The sequence below is a fragment of the Balaenoptera musculus genome, chromosome 7 (genome assembly GCF_009873245.2).
Source record: "Balaenoptera musculus isolate JJ_BM4_2016_0621 chromosome 7, mBalMus1.pri.v3, whole genome shotgun sequence".
Lineage (NCBI taxonomy): Eukaryota > Metazoa > Chordata > Mammalia > Artiodactyla > Balaenopteridae > Balaenoptera > Balaenoptera musculus.
Window position 1 is genome coordinate 109,961,069 of NC_045791.1, and position 19,136 is coordinate 109,980,204.

At 45.5% G+C, this 19,136-nt stretch overlaps 1 protein-coding gene across 10 annotated transcripts in view; it reads right to left on the reverse strand.

Annotated features, from left to right (window-relative positions):
* The window catches only part of COL6A3 (collagen type VI alpha 3 chain), a 93,446-nt gene that overhangs the window by 9,709 nt on the left and 64,601 nt on the right, over positions 1–19,136 (reverse strand). For 6 of the 10 annotated variants that reach the window (XM_036858489.1, XM_036858486.1, XM_036858482.1 and 3 more), the window contains 15 exons: positions 18,698–18,760; positions 17,197–17,247; positions 16,970–17,005; positions 16,427–16,489; positions 15,319–15,381; positions 14,021–14,053; positions 13,903–13,939; positions 13,788–13,799; positions 13,197–13,690; positions 11,555–11,651; positions 10,239–10,937; positions 8,942–9,044; positions 5,833–6,422; positions 4,220–4,498; positions 3,088–3,186 (listed from right to left, as the gene is read on the reverse strand). In XM_036858489.1, the coding sequence (XP_036714384.1) occupies positions 3,088–3,186; positions 4,220–4,498; positions 5,833–6,422; positions 8,942–9,044; positions 10,239–10,937; positions 11,555–11,651; positions 13,197–13,690; positions 13,788–13,799; positions 13,903–13,939; positions 14,021–14,053; positions 15,319–15,381; positions 16,427–16,489; positions 16,970–17,005; positions 17,197–17,247; positions 18,698–18,760 (2,719 nt within the window). Of the gene's footprint in view, positions 1–3,067; positions 3,187–4,219; positions 4,499–5,832; positions 6,423–8,941; positions 9,045–10,238; positions 10,938–11,554; positions 11,652–13,196; positions 13,691–13,787; positions 13,800–13,902; positions 13,940–14,020; positions 14,054–15,318; positions 15,382–16,426; positions 16,490–16,969; positions 17,006–17,196; positions 17,248–18,697; positions 18,761–19,136 lie in introns of all 10 variants that reach the window. The other 4 variants (XM_036858485.1, XM_036858492.1, XM_036858491.1 and 1 more) reach the window with 2 other exon arrangements.

Consider the following 19,136-nt stretch of genomic DNA (forward strand, 5'->3'; position numbering starts at 1 on the left):
AGCACTATTTACAATAGCCAAGACATGGAAGCAACCTAAGTGTCCATCAACAGATGAATAGATAAGGAAGACGTGGTACATATATATAATGGAATACTACTCAGCCATAAAAAAGAATGAAATAATGTCATGTGCAGCAACATGGATGGACCTGGAGATTATCATACTAAGTGAAGTAAGTCAGAGAAATACAAATACCCTATGATATCACTTATATGTGGAATCTAAAATATGACACAAATGAACTTATTTACAAAACAGAAACAGACTCACTGACAGACATAGAAAACAAACCTACGGGTACCAAAGGGGAAAACGGGCAGGGGAGGGATAAATTAGGAGTTTGGGATTAGCAGATACAAACTACTATATACAAAATAGATAAACACAAAATCCTTCTGTATAGCACGGGGAACTATATTCAATATCCTGTAATAACCCATAATGGAAAAGAATATGAAAAAGAATATATATGTATTTATAACTGAGTCACTTTGCTGTACACCAGAAACTAACACAACATTGTAAATTGACTATACTTCAATTAAAAAAAAAAAGAAATCAAAGGGGTTGAGACTTGTTTTCTTCTCCATCCCAAACCACCATGCCACATCCTTACTGCCATTTTTTTAGTTTGAGTTAAAAATCATAGCATTAAAAGTTTTTATAAAATCTTTTTATACAACTCTTAAGTTAAAACTTAATTACCCAATCTACCATGAATTCTTGAATTGTTCCCATAAATTTATGTCAAGAGGAGAGAATTTCTTGTTTTTCTGTCAATCTTTCCATTGGAAAGGCAAAAGGAGTCTGAAAAACACATGGCTGTCTCTAACAAAGACCAATTCCTAAACTTGTTTCTAAAAGTAAACTATTTTAAAACATTTTGCAGCTCTATAGGTAGTTGGTTTTTTGACCCTTATCACACATCTGTGTACGTAATAGTTTCATAATTCCTGCATTGACTCATCATCTTCTTTCTAGTAACTCCTGATGCCACATGTCAGTATGGGTTGTGGATGAATTAAGAGATGATAGATAGATAGATAGATAAATGTAGATGTACAGATATAGATATACCATGTATACATAGACACAGGGAAAGTCCATCAATGGAATAAAATACTATTCCAGACACTATGGAGAACAGTATGGAGGTTCCTTAAAAAACTAAAAATAGAACTACCAGATGACCCAGCAATCTCACTACTGGGCATATACCCTGAGAAAACCATAATTCAAAAAGAGTCATGTACCACAATATTCACTGAAGCAGTATTTACAATAGCCAGGACATGGACGCAACCTAGGTGTCCATCGACAGATGAATGGATAAAGAAGATGTGGCACATATATACAATGGAATATTACTCAGCCATAAAAAGAAACGAAATTGAGTTATTTGTAGTGAGGTGGATGGACCTAGAGTCTGTCATACAGAGTGAAGTAAGTCAGAAAGAGAAAAACAAATATCATATGCTAACACATATATATGGAATCTAAAAAAAAATTGTTCTGATGAACCTAGGGGCTGGACAGCAATACAGACGCAGATGTAGGGAATGGATTTGAGGACACGGGGAGGGGGAAGGGTAAGCTGGAACGAAGTGAGAGAGTGGCATTGACACATACACACTACCAAATGTAAAATAGATAGCTAGTTGGAAGCAGCAGCACAGCACAGGGAGATCAGCTTGGTGCTTTGTGACCACCTAGAGAGGTGGGATAAGGAGGGTGGGAGGGAGACGCAAGAGGGAGGGTATATGGGGATATATGTATATGTATAGCTGATTCACTTTGTTACACAGCAGCAACTAACACAACATTGTAAAGCAATTATACTCCAATAAAGATGTTTAAAAAAAAATACTATTCTAGTAATAGAGAAGATTCCCTCTAGAAACAACTAAAAGAATCGAGAGCCCTGTATTTCCAAGTGGCCCCAAAGAGATGGGTGTGTGGAGTCGGAAACCACCCAATTTCATTTAAACACAGATGAGATACGATGCAAACTCTACAAAAAGGATAAGGTGGAGAAACAAGGGTCACTTTAAAACTTAAACTGGAAAGAGTAAAACAGGGAATCCTTGCCAACAGCTCAAAAAATAACTTGTTGCTGCTTCTGACAATGCAGGGCATATTGAGAAAGCACAGCTGCTTTTAAATCTAGCGCTGTAGGAAAGCAGCTGGGCACTCGATATATGGCTTTCGTCATAATCCGTTACAGAAATTAACAACGTAAAGAGATATGCCTTCCTTCTCCTGACTGTGGCCAATATATCAAAAACTAATGAGCTGTCCCTATAATTAGTGGAAACCCTTTGCTTTGGGGTCTGTAAACCAATAAGACATCTAAATACCCTTGACTGTGGAATTAGTACCAATATCTTTTGCAGAATTACTCTTAAGCAAAGCATATCGGCTATTTCAATAACCAGTTTCCCACAGATGAACAATCATAGCTCATGTTCCCCTGAAGGAGAGGTTACTGGTCCCCCAGAGTTCCACTGCCCAGGACAAAAGCAAGTCACAACTGTCACTTCCAGAAACACGTCTAACTCATCATGTATTTCACATAAAATGTGCACATGCTTGGGCTCAGACACATAGAGAATGGCAGGCTAGACTAAGCCAGGGTGTGTGCTTAGGAAATTGGGACCAGAACATTGATCCCATGGGTCACTTCCAAACCCATTTATTTCATGGATTCCAGTCTGAATTGTCTTGTATTCTTCTAAGCAGTTTTTTATTAGATTAAATCACCAAGTGGATGAAATCCTATGCTTCGTTGCATCACAGACCACAAATCAACTCGAGTCCCAAGATGAGGCACCAGGGAAATGACTAAGGGACACATGAGTTCCTGGCTACGGCCCCCAAAGCAGCCCTCATTCAACTTTTTCTAAGATCCTGGGGACAGGCAACTTGGAATGTGCAGAATAAGCCCAGGAGGGGCCACACAGAGCCACTTTGAAACTTTCTCCATACAAGTCACTCCTGGTCTGAGAATTAGAACCCCAGCAGATTAAACTGTTCAGAAGAATGCTTTCTTAGTGCTGCAGTGGACCTGATAGTTTCACAGCTCACCTGTTTTACTCCCAGCCAGCCGTTCTGCGCTCACCACTAGATTGATGGTTGAACTAGAAGCTGACCTCGCCATTTGCGGAAGTGGAGGCTGAATTTTCTCTATAAAAGAAAAAGATACACCACTAATAGGTAACTCAGAAAATGAAAGGCTTAGGAACCCTATGGGACTGAGGCAGGCTTGCCGTTCTGGGTCATGTCTTATGTAAGGAGGGGCCACTGAAACGTAGAGACCCAAGAGGTCTCTACACACACTGCTTATGTCTGTTGTCTGCATGTTTCATTCATCTCAACAAGCAAACGGAGGAAATTTCTGAACCTGGAAGAGATCCTCTCATTTTTCCACATAACATCTTCTGCTTCCTTCCAAGGAAGTAGAGCCCTGGGGTTGAATGGTCTTTGGACTCAAATCTTCATGGGTTGTATGGTAACTGATGGGAATTGCCTTTCCTCAATCATAGTTCCTGGATATGAATAACTCTGGCCCAAGAGAAAAGAATGGGAGCCTCCCCTCCACATCCCAGGAACAGCAGGGGTCGAGAAGAGTCAGGGGTGGGGGTGAGGATCCAGGAGAACTTGGGGAGGGGGCTGGGAAATCATGCAGGCCAGGCCTCGGGACAGCAAAGGAGCCACAGGGCCGACACAGCAGAGCGCAGAGCCTGAGCACGGTGAGACCAGGGGAGGGAAACGCTGGTGCCCTTTCTACAGCGCCTGTGGACATCCCGTGGCCCCTGGGATGAGACTCCCTAAGGAGCCATGACTCAGTGGTGTTTCCTGTTCACTGAGCATGGAAACATGCTTCCGACACGGGACATGGCGGGCAGCTGAGACCCCGCCAGCCTCCGTGGCCATATTTCTTCGTCCCCGGGGAGGGGCTGCACTCAGGCCACATGCATCTGGTTTCCTGCATCAAGTAGCCCAGGACCCCCACAGCAGGACAACAGTTCGCAAGGAACCCATTTTCCATTCTGTTAAGTTATCAAGTTGGGTGCAACCGAAACACACAGGATTTCGTTTTAACCTCGTTGCTGTTTCAGAAAAAGGTCAGTGAATAAGCATGGTTCCCTTTATGGCCCCGTTGGATATCCCACGCAGAGATAGGTACCAACTTTCCTTAAACCAAAAGCGCACTTACTTGTGCTGAAACTGCCTTGGTAGATGGCTCTGACCTGAGACCTTAGGTAACAGATCACCGTGACATGGTACGTCTGCCCAGGGAGCAGGTCCCCGATGACGTGCTCCGTGACCGTGAGGTTCTGCTTCAGAACCAGGGACTGATCGTGGGCCGAGGTGATGGTGAGGTTGTACAAATAAGGGCTGGGGGGCTCGGGCCTCTCCCAGTGGAGTTTGGCGCTGTTCCCTGTGATTTCAGACGCGTGGACCTCTCGGGCTGCCTTAACTGCAAGATAGAGTGCTGAGAGCATGAGACAAAAAATAAAACCCTAAATGACTGTAACACACAGGCCAGAGATGAACTCTTAAAGAGATGTACCAGTAGACGGTCGATCTGAAATTTAGGTGAAGCAGACAACTAGTTTCTCTTTCAAGCTCCTGAGAAATATTGATCTTGTAACCTACCAGCATATGTGAAACGTGAAATTCACAGTAATCAAAAATCTCATTGTTCATCGGCCAGGTACACAACTACCTTTTTTTTCTGTTGAAAATCTCTCTTATTAAGGAAATACTTTGAAAACGTGTGGTCACGTTTGAAGCGTTCAAGACAGAATGAGGCCCCTAATTTAAAATACGTTAAATATACATCATGGAACTTTAGGGTATGACATGAAATTCTTTCAAGGAATCCCTGCTTCTCTCTCTTCATAAAATGAAGACAATCTCTATTTTTTCAGGAGCACATACATCCTGCCTTCCCTTTTCTATACAGTTTGTGACTCTATAGGAACTTCTAGCATCTTCTTTGCAGGAAAAATAAAATAACACAGTCTGAGTCCCATTAAGCCCACCAACCCCCCACCCGTATCTAATCCAGCCTGGAATGCATTCTTCCCAGGGACAGTACCAGCACGTAGTTCAGTCTGTTGGGACAGAACGATCGTCTGGGCTCTAACTTTTCAATTTGCTAAACGAAACGCCCCAGTGTTGCCACAGCACAAGGCTTGGGCCTCTCCTCTATGGGTACATGCTTCACAGAGGGGACAAGACTTGCAATTACAAAGCTCCATCCAGATCTTCGGGAGTCATATTCTAAGGGAGGCGGGTCTGGCTCCAGAACTAAAGCATAGAAACATAAACGTCACCATTTAAGAGCTGACAACAGGCTTCTTCTTTCTCTCTCTCACTCCCTCGATGGGGTCTAAAACCCTACGTCTACTTAGAGCTCATCCCTTTAACTGAAGACAACTGCATTTCCAGGAGAGCTGGGTGGTGGCCGCCCACGGACATCCCTGAGAGAATGTGCCGCTCCCATGCTCGCCCCGATGGGGGTTCGGGGCTGGAGCGGGGAGTGGGAAAACGGGCAGCAGAGGCGGCGGAGGGGTGGGTATTTCACCTGCTCTTTGCTTGGAACTCACCAGCCTCACGGGGGGGAAGAGAAAGATTGCTTTCTAATATAGAAAAAAAGGGATGTTTTGATAATTCCATGCTCAAACCAGCACCTTTCAAAATACATCGTCTAGATGTCAGATTGCAGATCAAGGACCGTGTCTGGATTGCTTTGTAAACAGGCTTCAAGGGACAAGCCCTGGACACAGTAAATGAGACATCCCAGGTAGATGGCTTTCTTACCCATGGGCTTAGCAGTGGCTGGCCTGGTGGCGGACAGTTTGGCTGCCTGGGGCCTGGGGGCCTCGGGCTTTGCGGCCATGGGTTTGGCAGCAGCAGGGGGTCTGGCAGGGGCCGGCTTTGCTTCTGCGGGCCTCGCAGCCACTGCAGGTCTAACTGTGGCCGTCTTCGAAACCTCAGGCTTGGTGGCGTCAGGCTTGGTGGCCATGGGCTTGGCAACTTCAGGTTTGGTGGCCTCGGGCTTGGTGGGCACGAGCTTGGTGGTCACAGGCTTGACGACCTCGGGCTTGGTGGCCACAGGCTTGGCCAAGGGCTTGGCGGCCTTGGGCTTGGTGGCCTCAGGCTTGGTGGCCATGGACTTGGCAGCCTCAGGCTTGGTGGCCATGGACTTGGCAGCCTCAGGCTTGGTGGCCATGGGTCTCCCAGCCACGGGTGTCTCGGCCACAGGTCTCATGGCAGCTGGCTTTGAGGCCGGCAGGTTTACCACTGTTATTGGTTTGGTGGTGTTGGTCACTGGCTTTGCTGTGGTCACTGGCTTTGCTGTGGTCACTGGTTTAGATGTAGGACTTGAAGTAACATTATTCGGAACATTTCTGTTAAAACATATTAAATATTATTTCAACTCATACATATTTTCTCCTGCTATCTAAAATAGACAAAGACATAACTCCATGCTCTATGCAAAATTTGCTATCTCACCAAAATGCACGCAGTAGCTTTTATATATTATATATAGCATTGCATATACTAAATTCCTTCCTTTTAGGATCTGTGCCACAGAAAAGACATTGAGCAGCATATAAAAAATAGAATTATTAAAAAGGAAGCCTCTATTGTACTGTAAATACACCTGAAATCTTATTTTCAATTTATAAAAGCTGGAAGAGGGTAAAGAAATAGAAATAAATATTGTCATAATAATAATACTTATTGTTAATAATAAATAGTAAAAATAAAATATTTAAATAATGCTCTAATTATAAAAATTGACCAACTGAAACACATACACCAAAAACTAAGATCAGTTAATAGCTACGCTCGTTATAAGAAAGTAGCCACTCAACAAGATGCTGTGTTAAATGAAGCTATCTATGAAATAGACATAGAGAACAGACTTGTGGTTGCCCCGGCAGTGGGGGCGGGGGGCGGTTGGGGGAGGGATGGAGTGGGAGGTTGGGTGTTATCAGATGTAAGCTGTCATATACAGGATGGATATATAACAAGGTCCTACTGTATAGCACAGAGAACCATAGTCAATAACCTGTGATAAACCATAATGGAAAAGAATATTAAAAAAAGAATGTATATATGTATAACTGAATCACTTTACTGTACAGCAGAAATTAACACAACATTGTAAATTAACTATACTTCCATTAAAAAGTTTAAATAAAAAAATAAGCAAGATGCTGTGTTGAGCTGGAAAATGATCAAGTCGGCATACGCTTTCATTCCTAGGGCATGTTGTATATTTTTGTTTGTATTAATTTTTGTGTATGTGGTTGTTTTTCTCACAATTTCTCGATTTACTATGAATCTCTAAAGAGAACAGCAACATAACCATCAGACATGGTAGCACAGACCCAATTTTGTTCATTACTTGCCCTGAGATGAACATTCATTATTTTATAGAAATGTCATGCTATATGGCATAGGCAGTATATTTTCAAGTTGCTATCATAAAACTTCAGATACTAGGTTGCTTTGTTCATTCTGTTTTCCTAAAGATAAAGTTGAGCCAACTTGACGGAATGTTCGAGGGAAATTATACAGATAATACAAGGCTAGAAAAACAGAACCTGTGAAGCTAGATCAAGCAGAATGAGCATGATAGCACCAGAGAAGGGTCACCACTGCCTCGGGAATGATTTTCAACTTACTAGGCTGAAATGTGAAGCGTTCCCTCTGAGGACAAAGGCAAAAGCTGAAGGAGTTAAGGGGTATAGGGAGAAGTATGGGCAGTTGGAAGAGGTCACCCTGGGGCTCAGCCAGGAGTAAGGCAGGTAGTCACTTTACAAGGATAATTCGAATCTGCATCTCGTCTGGATGCAACAGACAAAACCTCCCCTTCTCCCAAAGCATGATCCTCTGTGGCCTTCTCTTGAGGGGCACAAATTGCTGGTACAGTGCCTGACCTCAGTTCCTGCCACCATGTCCCCCTTGCCCAGCCCTCTGTCACACAGCCACAGTGCCCTCCTCTCTACTCCTGCAGTTGGCACCAACGATGGCGCTGGACATAAGGCCACGGAGCATGTGCCGAGCAGCCAGCATCACCATGGGCACTGCAGCCCCACCCACCTCCCAACCATCTCATCGGTCTTCCTAGGAGACCTTGCGTGTCACCTCCCTTTGCTGACACCACCACCTGTGTCATTACAGCATTAATCATTTTGAGAGATGGGGAGTCCATTTTTTGCTTAATGTATCCAATCTTTCTGTATGAAATCATTGCACACCAGTTATAGTAGACTGTTGGGACATATGGCCCCAGTGGCCCATTTTCTCTGTACCCATGCCCTTTGCAATGTGATGTGGCAGGTCCCCCCCAACAAGCCCAGCTCCCCACTCTTGAATCTAGAGAGGCCAGCTTTGGACACGCTTTGGCCAATAGGATAGGGCACAGGTAACAGTGTGCCAGCTCTAGCCTAGACCTCAGGAGGCCTTGCTCACCTCCACCTTCTCTCTCGGAACCCTCCCAGTCTCCTTGTGCACAAACCCAGGCTTGCCACATGGATCCCAGATGAGCCACCCACATGAGACCACCCTAGACCACCAGTCCACAGCTGACCAGCAGCTGACCACAAACATGAAAATGAGCTCCGTAGAGGCCAGAAGAACTGCCCAGCTGAGCCCAAGCAAAACCCACCAGCCCACAGAATCTCAAACTACATAAACAGTTGTTACTGTAAGCCGCTAAGTTTCAGGTAATTTGTTACACAGCAAAAGCTAACGGATACAACAGACTCTTCCCCTGAAATGCCCCACGTGACATTTGGGAAGTCACGTTTTCTGGATTTCAACATCCTCACCCCATAAAGTTAGGTGTTGGCTGAAGGACCTCTGCATTCCCTCTAGCGCTCTAATTTCTGAGGCAGTTATTATAATCACTTACATTTGTTTGTAACCAAACTGCACAAGATTCTTTGCCGGTTGGTCCCCTTGGAACCAATCACACTGTTTCCTGATATCTGGGGACAGGTAAAAAGCATTTTTACCTAGAGAAAAAGAGAGAAAGAAATATTTAAGGGCATGTGAACCACATGCAAATTAAAATCAATCTGCTAAGGAGTTAAATGGATCACGTATAGGTAGTCCGTGAATATTTGTTGAATTAATTCATTCTTCCAGACAATCTAAGTCCAGTGATTTGAAACATGAAGCATAATGGTACTTGATCCATAAAACATCTTAAGCCTGTATCTCCTATTTGGCAATATTTGGGTGATTAGGTTAAAGGTAACGCTTACTCAATGTGAGGGAAGACAGGAATAGAAGAAAAATCAAGTGCAGAATTTACCAAGTTCCAAGCTCTTGAACATCACATTATAATAGAATTACTTTGAGCATTTTCTCAATGCTGTTTAACAGAACTTCTGTTTTAATTTTCCGAAGACGTTAATAGCGGCTCCTGGGTGAACTTGCTGGCCTACCCTTGCTTCACATTTTTCCCCTAAAACTTTAGGGGGACGGGTCATACTTTATAAATCTCCCTCATTTGTTAGATGCTTTCCTGTGCCTGACTCCATCAAGGCAGTGATGAATGATACGCCTCCTCCAGGATGTGCAGTCTACTGGGACCACATACCCATAAATGAATGACCAACGGGCCATGTAATAGATGCGGTAAGTACAACATCCAGATTAACAATGCCCAAGCCTTGGGAGTAGGGACCATCGCAGTGAGCAGGGGCTCTGGAGATAATTTTTGAAGACGAATGCGGGTTTGTTGCTGAAGCAAGGGTGGAGATCATTTAGCGGAGGGAGACCCATATTGGGTAAAGGCTCAGAGGTATCCAAGTGTAGGGTTGGGGGCTAAGCCCAGATCAATGCTGCTCCTTCTAGAAGCTTCCCTGATCCCCATCAGGGCACACTCAATGTGACATAATAGCGTATTATGTCATGCCTAATAAATGTGCACTTGACCCCTTCACCCACCTAGACTATAAACTCCCAGGGACACAGTCCATGGCTGGGAGGGGTCTAGTCAAGTCTGGTTGAATAAACGAGTGAACAAGGGCAGGATTCCCATCTGTGTCAACTGCCAACCCCAGCTCCTAACAGTGTGTCTGGGATGTGGTAGGTGCCAGTATACACTTGTTGAATGAATGGACGGGTCAACACGGGCACACTAGCTATCATTCCCATGCCCGCGGCCCCATCCCTGGGAGCCAAGCGTGTGCAGGACTTACTGCTGATGAAAGATGGCAACAGCCTCCCAAAGCGCATCAGAGGCTCTTCGTTGAGCTCAGTAGACTTGTCCATGTGTTTGAAGAAGACGTCGTTTGGTTCACTGGCGAAGCTGTACAGCTCCCTGACGTTCACCTTCCTACCAATGCCCAGGATCACGAAGAAGTAACCCTTGCATTTGGCCTGCAGGATGGCTCTCTGGGCCTCCTCCAGCTGCTGGTTCTGCACCTCGCCCGTCAGCATCAGGACCACGAGCTTCAGGTCCCGTGGGTTGGGTGCACTTTCAAAGATGTTCTCGATGGTATAGTCGATGGCACTGCCCAAAGCCCTGGTCCCCTGGAGCTGTGTCATCCTGCTGCCGAGGAAGGCCAGGAGCTTCTCCTTGGAGCCGTAGTCAGTCAGGGAGAATTCCACCTTCACGGGCGGCACGCTGGCGTTGCCCACGTACTCATAGGGTGCGTGCTGCATGACCGCCACTCTGGCGAAGTGCTGGGAGGCCTTGGGGTCCGGGCTCACGTCCAGCTGTTGGACCAGGTACTCTATGTACTTCCTCATCTCATTGAACTGGAACAGAGTGGTGGACTCGGAGCTATCTAAGATGAAAGCCATGTCGATATCCACGTCACTGCCCGCTGCTCTCCGGTCCCTGAAGGAAGGCCTCCAGCTGCCGAATCCACAGGATGGGTCGATGTTGCAGATGTCTAGAAAGAAGCATGGCAGCACGTTTACTCTGTGACTCTCCTGGCGAGATACTGCACATCAGTCTGCAGGGAGTCTGGGGTCATTAGAATTGTCACATAATGTAGAAACCTATGTATACCTTGCTGACAATATCGTGGCCAGATTTCAGTTTTCATCACCTGGCACTTACTAGAGGAAACAAATCAAGCTGAAATCCTTGTTAATAGACTATGGCATTGGCATAATGAAAGAAAAGAAAAGAAAAGAAAACTACCTTACTTCTTTGCCACTCCTTGAAGAAATGTGTTCCAGAAACACATTACCAGAAAATAAAACAAAACCAGGTAATAAAATTCTGGACTCCAAGGTCAAAACATAAGCAGAGCCCACTTCCTCCTTTGTTACCTACAGAACTAATCATTCTCTTAACAAAGAGAGGCTCTGTTTGGGGGCAGTCAGCTTTAAGCATGGAAACTACTTACGCAGCATACACACTGGTAAATACAAGGCTATGTGAATCTTCATTTAACTCAAGCTCTTTGTACAGATGATGATTATTCACTCAAATGTCCCTCTGTGGATAGTATGTTTCGCAATTGCAGCCGGACAGATTTTTTCTCTTAGAGAAGCACCTTACCCAAGCAAACGTGACAAGTCAGGACGTTCTTCAAGAAGTCCGTGAGGTCTCCGCTAGCTGGTAGGATAAGGGCATGACCCACCGCTGTGTTATTGATCTGGTTTAAACAAAAGGAAATCCTTAGTAGGAGTACACAGGATAAGTTCCCATTTGAAAATGTAGCCGAAGAATACATTAGAGTCACATCAATTAAATAAACCCCCCAATAGATCAATATCTTCTCTTTCTTGGGAAGCGGGGTTAGGAAGGAAGGCACTGATTATGACAGGAAAACATAGGTTTTCTTCCAATGAGATGAACCAGAGCTCAAATCCCACTCCTGCACTTTCTGCTGGACCTGAAGCACAATTATTTAACTTCTCTGGAATTCAGTTTCCTTAGCTGCAAAGTGGAGATAATGGTAAATTCCCATGAAGTTATTTGGAAGATTAAATTGGATAATGTATGTAAAGTACCTGGTATAGCCTCTACCAGACAGCAGGGACCTAAATGTCATTGTTATCTAGCAATAATAATAGCAACTAACAAATATTCACTCCGTCCCTCTCCCATGGGCCCAGGTCTAGAAAGGGATTTAACAACAAAGCAAGTTATGAAATCACTTCCAGAAGACTCAGAATGTCCTGCCCATCACAGCCCCTGGCACATCATCATTAAATTGAATAAATGAATGAATATTTGACTTTTTGAACTTGCTGAAACTATGCTTTTTAGGAAACGTGCGTGGTTCTGGATCACTCAGCCCTCACAAGGGGAGATGTATACACGATCCCCTAATAGGAACGTAAGGCTGGTAGCCCAAGCTGGAGTTGAAAGCCCAATACTGTGTTCTCAAATTGGCCTGGAGTTTGGCAGAATAAACCCTAAGAGATGGTGCCAGTGACCCAATTGTCTCTTGCTGACGTGGCAGTGATAAAACCATAGAATATCCAGATTGGAAAGGAAGACGTTAGGGACCATCTCATCCACCAGCCTCTGTTACAGGTGAGAAATCTGAGACACAGAGAGGGTAAGTGACAGAGCCATGTTACTTTCGGTGACTTAAAGCTAGAAGGTGATCGTACTAACACTAGAGGCAAGGCCTCCTCACTCCTGGTCCCGCTGTGGCCCTTCCTGCCCATCATCCACCCATCCTGGACTGCAAAACCAGAATCAGCATTGAGTAAATATTAATTGACTAATTAATCTTTTTATATATATATATATTATTAGTATGACAATTATACAAGTCATTCAAGCAAAGAATAAGGAAACACTTAGCTGCTTCATAGGCTAAAGCTAATGCTTCCTTGTCCTATGCTTAAATAACTTGTTTAATTGTTAGATGCCAGCCTGGCTGAGAAATGTTTGAACAGGGATGCAGCTTGGGTGTTGGGCTCGCTGATGGCTGGAGAACCTCGCTAGGAGACTGTAGGCCTCCAGGATCAGCCTGGGAGAGTCTCCTCCAAGAAGCGAAGAGGGACCTGGTGGGAATAAGTCATGGGCATTTGGATGTCCATCTAGTGCCAGAGCCATCAGGCTGTTCTGGAAGTCTCACAAGTGAGATCAGCCTCATCTAGAAGCTATGGGGTGCAAACCCATCAGGGAGGGTACAGTTGCACCCGAGCACCTTCTCAGAGTCAGAGATGCCCAGAGCACAGACCTGCAGGGCGTTGACCAGCTGCCGGTCCTCCTGGCTCGTGAGGAACAACGGTGTGATCCCAGCATCCGAGAGCTTGAGCACGGCCTCCCTGAGCTGCGGGGACTCCCTCGTGGGTTTATTGCTGAAGAAAACAGCCACCTTCCTCATCAGGAATCCATTCCGCACCCGCTTAAACGTGTTTCTGGCCACGAAGGACATGGCAGTTTCCAGGCTCTGTTGCTTGGACGTCAGAGCCACCTGGAGGTTCTTGATCTTGTCCTGGAGAACGGACTTCTTCTTGGAGTCAGCAAAGCGGATCTCCGTGGTGACCTCATTGTTGTAGGTGACCACAGCCACGCGGGCCCCCCGTGGGCAGTTGCTCTCGGCGATGGTCAGGTCGTGCACGACCTTCAGGACCACATCCCTCATCCGGCTGAAGGTGTCCTGGGTGACCCCCTCGGAGGTGTCCAAGGCGAAGGCCAGCTCCGTCGGGAAGACGGGGCATTCCAGGGGCCCTGTGGGAAGGGGGAGGGTTTTCACAGACAAACTACTTCCTGGAAAAGGGGTCTTCTGCTTTCCTCGGAAGGAAGTCCAATTACTGAAATGACTTACCGTAGCAGCAAGCTAGAAGAGAACAGAGAGGAGAGTGAAAGCCTGGTCCACCGGGTGCGAATTTCACACATAAGGATAAAAATGAGGCATAGACGGCAGAAAATCGTGTACTTACGACATTTATCTTTGATGCTCTGGACCAGGGCACATTGCTGGAAAAGGAAAGAAGATGTAAGAGAACAGATAGAGAAAGCTCACAGGGCAAGGGTTCGTGAGGCACACATGCAACTTACGTCCATCGAGTCACCTCTGCTGCCTTTGTAACCCTGCAAAACAAAGACGGGGGCTAAGACCTCGCAGACGTGAGGGCTGTGGAGCTTCCCGCCAAGGAACAGCCCGGGGCCCACAGACGCATGACAGAGGGAACAAGGTGGGCCCTGGCTGACCTTGATCATTTACAGGCTCTCCTTATAAATTTGATTTAACTGCTCGAAGAGCAAAGGAGAGACTTTGAGGACAGAAGTGTTTCCCCTGTAAGATAAATAGCTCCATGCCCTGGAATCCAGGATCCTCATTGCAAATCAACGTAAATCACACATTTGAACTTGAGTCTAAATGCTGCTTCTCCCGAGAGAAGAGCTGCCGTTCCCCTGCTGGCTTCCTACATCCTGTCGCAGGAGGGACACCCAGGAGTCACTTACCTACCCTGAGGCTCCAGGTCTAAGCATCCCGGGATTCCACCCCAGGGATACGCTCATGGCTGCCCTCGGCATCTCATCCCAGTGTGTGGCCACTGAGGGTCAAGCTGTCACCTCGTGGGCTAGCCAACGTCTTTCCATCCAGCTGCTCCTGTTCGTCCATCCCCCGCTGCAACTGGACTAACCATCTCCCGTTAAAAGCTCCTCTCCAGATTAAACACCTGACTCTACCATCTTCTTCTGGGTTCAACCAACCCAACCCTCTAACCTTTCTTTCTAAGGATGATTTTCCCACTTCCTGAGTTATCTTTTCCATTCTTCTGTGAACCTCATCCATTTCAATGTCAGGAGACAGTACAGGAAGAAATGCAAGCAAGGAAACAAAGACATTCATGATGAAGGATATGGAAGGACTGGAGAAAGGTGCCCTCCTGGCTCTAGATCACTAGTGGGGTTTCAACCACTAATCAATAGCTCCCTTGGGGATTTTATAGACCAAAGGGTATCTTCCCCAAACCAAGGTCTATACTATACTCCTTCCACAAGATGCAATCAAGAGGTATTCAAACGTGTTCTCTTTAGTTTGTCCTCAACACAAACCTCAAACAAACCTACACCAGGAAATTGTAAAGGCAAATCACGATACACCCTAGATTATAGAGCTCCATGTGAAACTTGCTTTAAAATTTTCTTGGTACTCTAAAACTCAAAAGCTATTTTCTCCACTGTGGTATCAGAAGGGAAGTGGTTAAAAAACAAACAAACAAACCACAACAACAAAAATGCAGACAGGTCTTTTGTGAGGAAAACAGATAGTGGAAAGTTTTCAAGGAGGACCATGTGTAAGGCACCCAGGCCTCGGGCAGCTTGATTGGAAATGGGTAGGTACTTACAGATGGCCCTGGGTAACCAGGGTCTCCCTTCTGGCCAGCTATCCCTGGAGGTCCTGAATTTCCCTAGAAGCAGAACAAACATTGCTCAGTTGTGGCAGAAGATGGAGCATTCTCAGCTTCTGCAGCTGGAAGGGGTGGTGGAGGTGATCTCGTCTAATGTCCCCCATCACCACAAGGAATCTCTCACTTTAAGAGACCTTAAGTGTCTCCAAAATTCAGGTATAGGGACAAGTGGCCCTAACAAAACTGATGTGCATCTCCCACAACTCTGTTCTCTGGCAGGTCAAGGTGAGATAGATGCTTGCCTGAGAACCTTTAAAAAGACCACTATGGATGCATAAAAAGGAGTAACTGACAATTAATTAGCTCACTTTTCGATGTAGATAACCAATCCAATGTTTTAAAACTCTACCATGAATAATAAATGATCTAGTTTGAATGTCCTCACTGAGAAAATTAACAGGATAATTACAATGAATTTAACTATATTTTAAGCTAAAAATAACTGTTAGAAGCCTTTACCCAATTCTAGGCCACAAGTTGCTAATTCAAGACTCAGGGCAATCTTAAAAGGATGAGTAAACATCCACTAGAATGTGGATTTTTTATTCTAGAATAATCCAGAATGAAAAGTAGCTTAAGAAAGAGGAGTCTTTTCATGGTGGGGAGGCGAGAGAATACATGGTCTCAGCCTGGCTCGCCCCTGAACTTGGAACCCTGGTAAGCACTTTGTGCAGCTCATGAAATCCTGTCTCCGCACCGTCTGGTGGGCATGGCCAAATATGTCTGCGCAGACTTCTGATGTCATTCATTGTGAGACTTGAGTCCCCCGGCACCAGGCGAGGAGTGGACCATGGGCTAGTGACCTTTGAGACGTATTAGACGAGGGGGCCCTCCAGACCTCCCTCTAAAGGGAGCGTGACCAAAGGAAGACAGCACAGACACAACTGCAGGGTGTCCTGAGTACATCCGTCTAAGGCTTAGGATTCCTGTACTCCCACCTCATATGATCTCTGGCCAGGTTGCAAGTGAAGAAGGGTAACTTTCAAAGAAGCAGTGGAGTCTTCAGTGTTCAGACCCGCTACCAGGAAGGTGCAGGCAAACTTACCCTTCGGCCTCTGATGCCTTTGGGTCCCAGTGCTCCGTCTGTCCCCGGCTCACCAGGATTGCCCTGGGAAGAGAGCCAGGAAGCAGCACATTAAGCTCGGAGAGGCAGGTCTAGCTGAGGGTCCCTGGGGGCCTCTGGACCACACTTCCCAGAGCGGCCAAATGGCTAATTTTGATGGATTTTCCACCAAGTTACCGGCACAGCTGTGGCATTTGCAGACTCAGTCTAAGCTTACTGAACTTGGCCTTAGAACTTACATTAATGATAACATCATACAGATTATACTGGCATCTTAAGGTTTATAAAGTATTTTATTGCAGTGCCACTTCATTTAATTCTCACGAGCACCATGACAAGGGCACATTGTCATCTCCATGTGACTGATGAGGGAGTGTCTTGGAGAGGGTGGGCCTTTCCCAAGGTCACTTGATTAGTAAGTGTCTGACTGAAGACTAGACCCAAGATATGGCGACCTTCAGTCCATGGTCACATCAGACTCACCCTAAAACAATGCTGCTGTTTACCCCCTAGGGGAATATTTACCTTTGGTCCTGGGTATCCGGGGAATCCTCTTTCTCCCTATAAAAAATAAATGACTCAGTGTTTGGTCCCAACTTAAAGTCATCTAACATAAATTACTTTCTAGCAGAAAAAATATATCCGTAGCGTCACCAAGAGAAAAAATTCACTACATTACAATTCAATTTTGAGAGATAATTCTTTAAAAATACAGCATGTCAGATGTTCAAGAATCCTCAGCAGACACATACTTTTTTGCCTCTGCGTCCTTCACTGCCAACTCCATCTCGTCCGTCATCTCCCTAAGAGTGGAAAGACAGCGTTACTGCAGGTGCCCCTGTCAGGCACACCATGACCTTCTTTTTCTAAAGCCCTGAGCAGTGGGTCTTTGCATCCCTGGAATGTTCCCAGATCAAGGTACAGCTCAAGGAAGAGTCCCTAGTCCTATCCCACCTTACAGTGCAAACAAGACCGTGTCTGTACTAAAGAACTACTACGAGCTATTGGTAGAGATGCTGTTTGGATGTAGAATCAAAGACGCATGGAACCAGGGAATCGTAGAGTTGATAGGACTCTTGAAGGCCACCGTGGTCTATGCATATATGAGTCTTTGATTCTACTTCAAAGCAAGAATGCAGGACTCAGTCTCACACCCTCCTGAGTCTTCTGTGCTCAGCCCTTACTCCCCTCTCCCCGGTGCCCCTTCCCTTCCTTCCAGGTCATGCCTCTAGACTGCCTTCCTTCCCCAAACCCACTTCCCTGTACTTGGAGATCTGTCCCTACCACTCTCTCCTGGGGGCTTTCCGAACTGGACACTGTTGATTATTTCAAAAGAATCAAAAGAATTTTCATGAAATATACATTAATATCTCTAAAACATGCACAGAACATGCTCCTTAGTTAATTTACAGTTTTAAACAGCTAAAGAGCTGTGGCCCCAAATTTATTGAAACAGAATCAGGAAGAGATTTCATTCAATGGTTTGAGTAGATTTTAAAGTCTGATTTTTTTTCCCCTCTGCTTCTGAGACAGTAATAGCAATGGATTTTTAAATTTCAGTTAGCTGTAGAGAAATTACAAACACAAGAAAAGTATTTTCAAGCTTTGGGATTGTGAATCAGATCAACCTGGTCCACTTATGTAGTTTTTAGGTGTAATGACTCATTTTACAGAAAAATTCCCAATGTACTGGAGATTTCCTTTTACTGGATAGAAACGTATGTTACAACATTATTGCAAGAGAGCAGTTAGGGTATTTTTAAATAACTTTTTAAAAATGAATTCTCAAAGTTAGAATTTCCGTTGCTGGGATGTCTCATTCAAAACAAACCGTTTCAATCTGAATTGAGATCTTATCAAAGCCCATTCCATTTTAAACCAAGGACATTTATTTCTTTGCAGAAAAGCTCCATCTAGTTGAGCTCCAAAAGCATTTGCAAGACCTGAAATGAAGGTGGTTCAAGGGTCAGTAAACCACCACATTCACTTCTCAGAAAGAAATCAAGAAAAAATGTCTCTATTCACTCCCCCTCCAGTGAAATAAAAATTATTTTGAAACTTATAAGCAGCAGGTTTCACTATGTTCAATCACATCCCCAGTAACATAAGAAGCAGCTATCAAGCTGTCTCTTTGTGGAACCAACCCAAGTTGCAATGACAAAGGCCAGCCCAGCACAGGCCACATCTCCCTGCTTCCTGAGCACCTCAGCAGAGTCAGCGGCAGCCTGGGCCCCGTGCACGTGTTGATCTTACCGTCTCCCCACGAGGGCCCCGGTTCCCGATGCTTCCCTTGGGTCCTGGATCTCCGGGCTCGCCCTAGACATAAGAAACAGGGCTGAGACACCTGTGGGTCTGGGACGATTTAAAATGCGATTCCAAGCCCTGCCCTTGTTCTGGGTGACATCATCGGTAGGGTTGCCACAAGCTGCTAACTTCACCTTTTAGATGTTGATGTTAATGATTTTTTAAATTGCAACGTCCCCGTGTGGACTCCTGGAAGAGAATCCAGGAAGGCTTGTGTTTGTTCTTTTCATCATCATGGCACGGGGACGTGCCGACGGGGAGGAGAGAGAGAGACGGGAAAGAGGAAGGCGTGGAGTCGGCAGTGAAAGCCAGTGGCCCCACGAGGGGCAGAGAGGCAAGGCTGGAGTCACATGAACACACGGCTTTCCCCGAGAAAACGCTGCTTCTC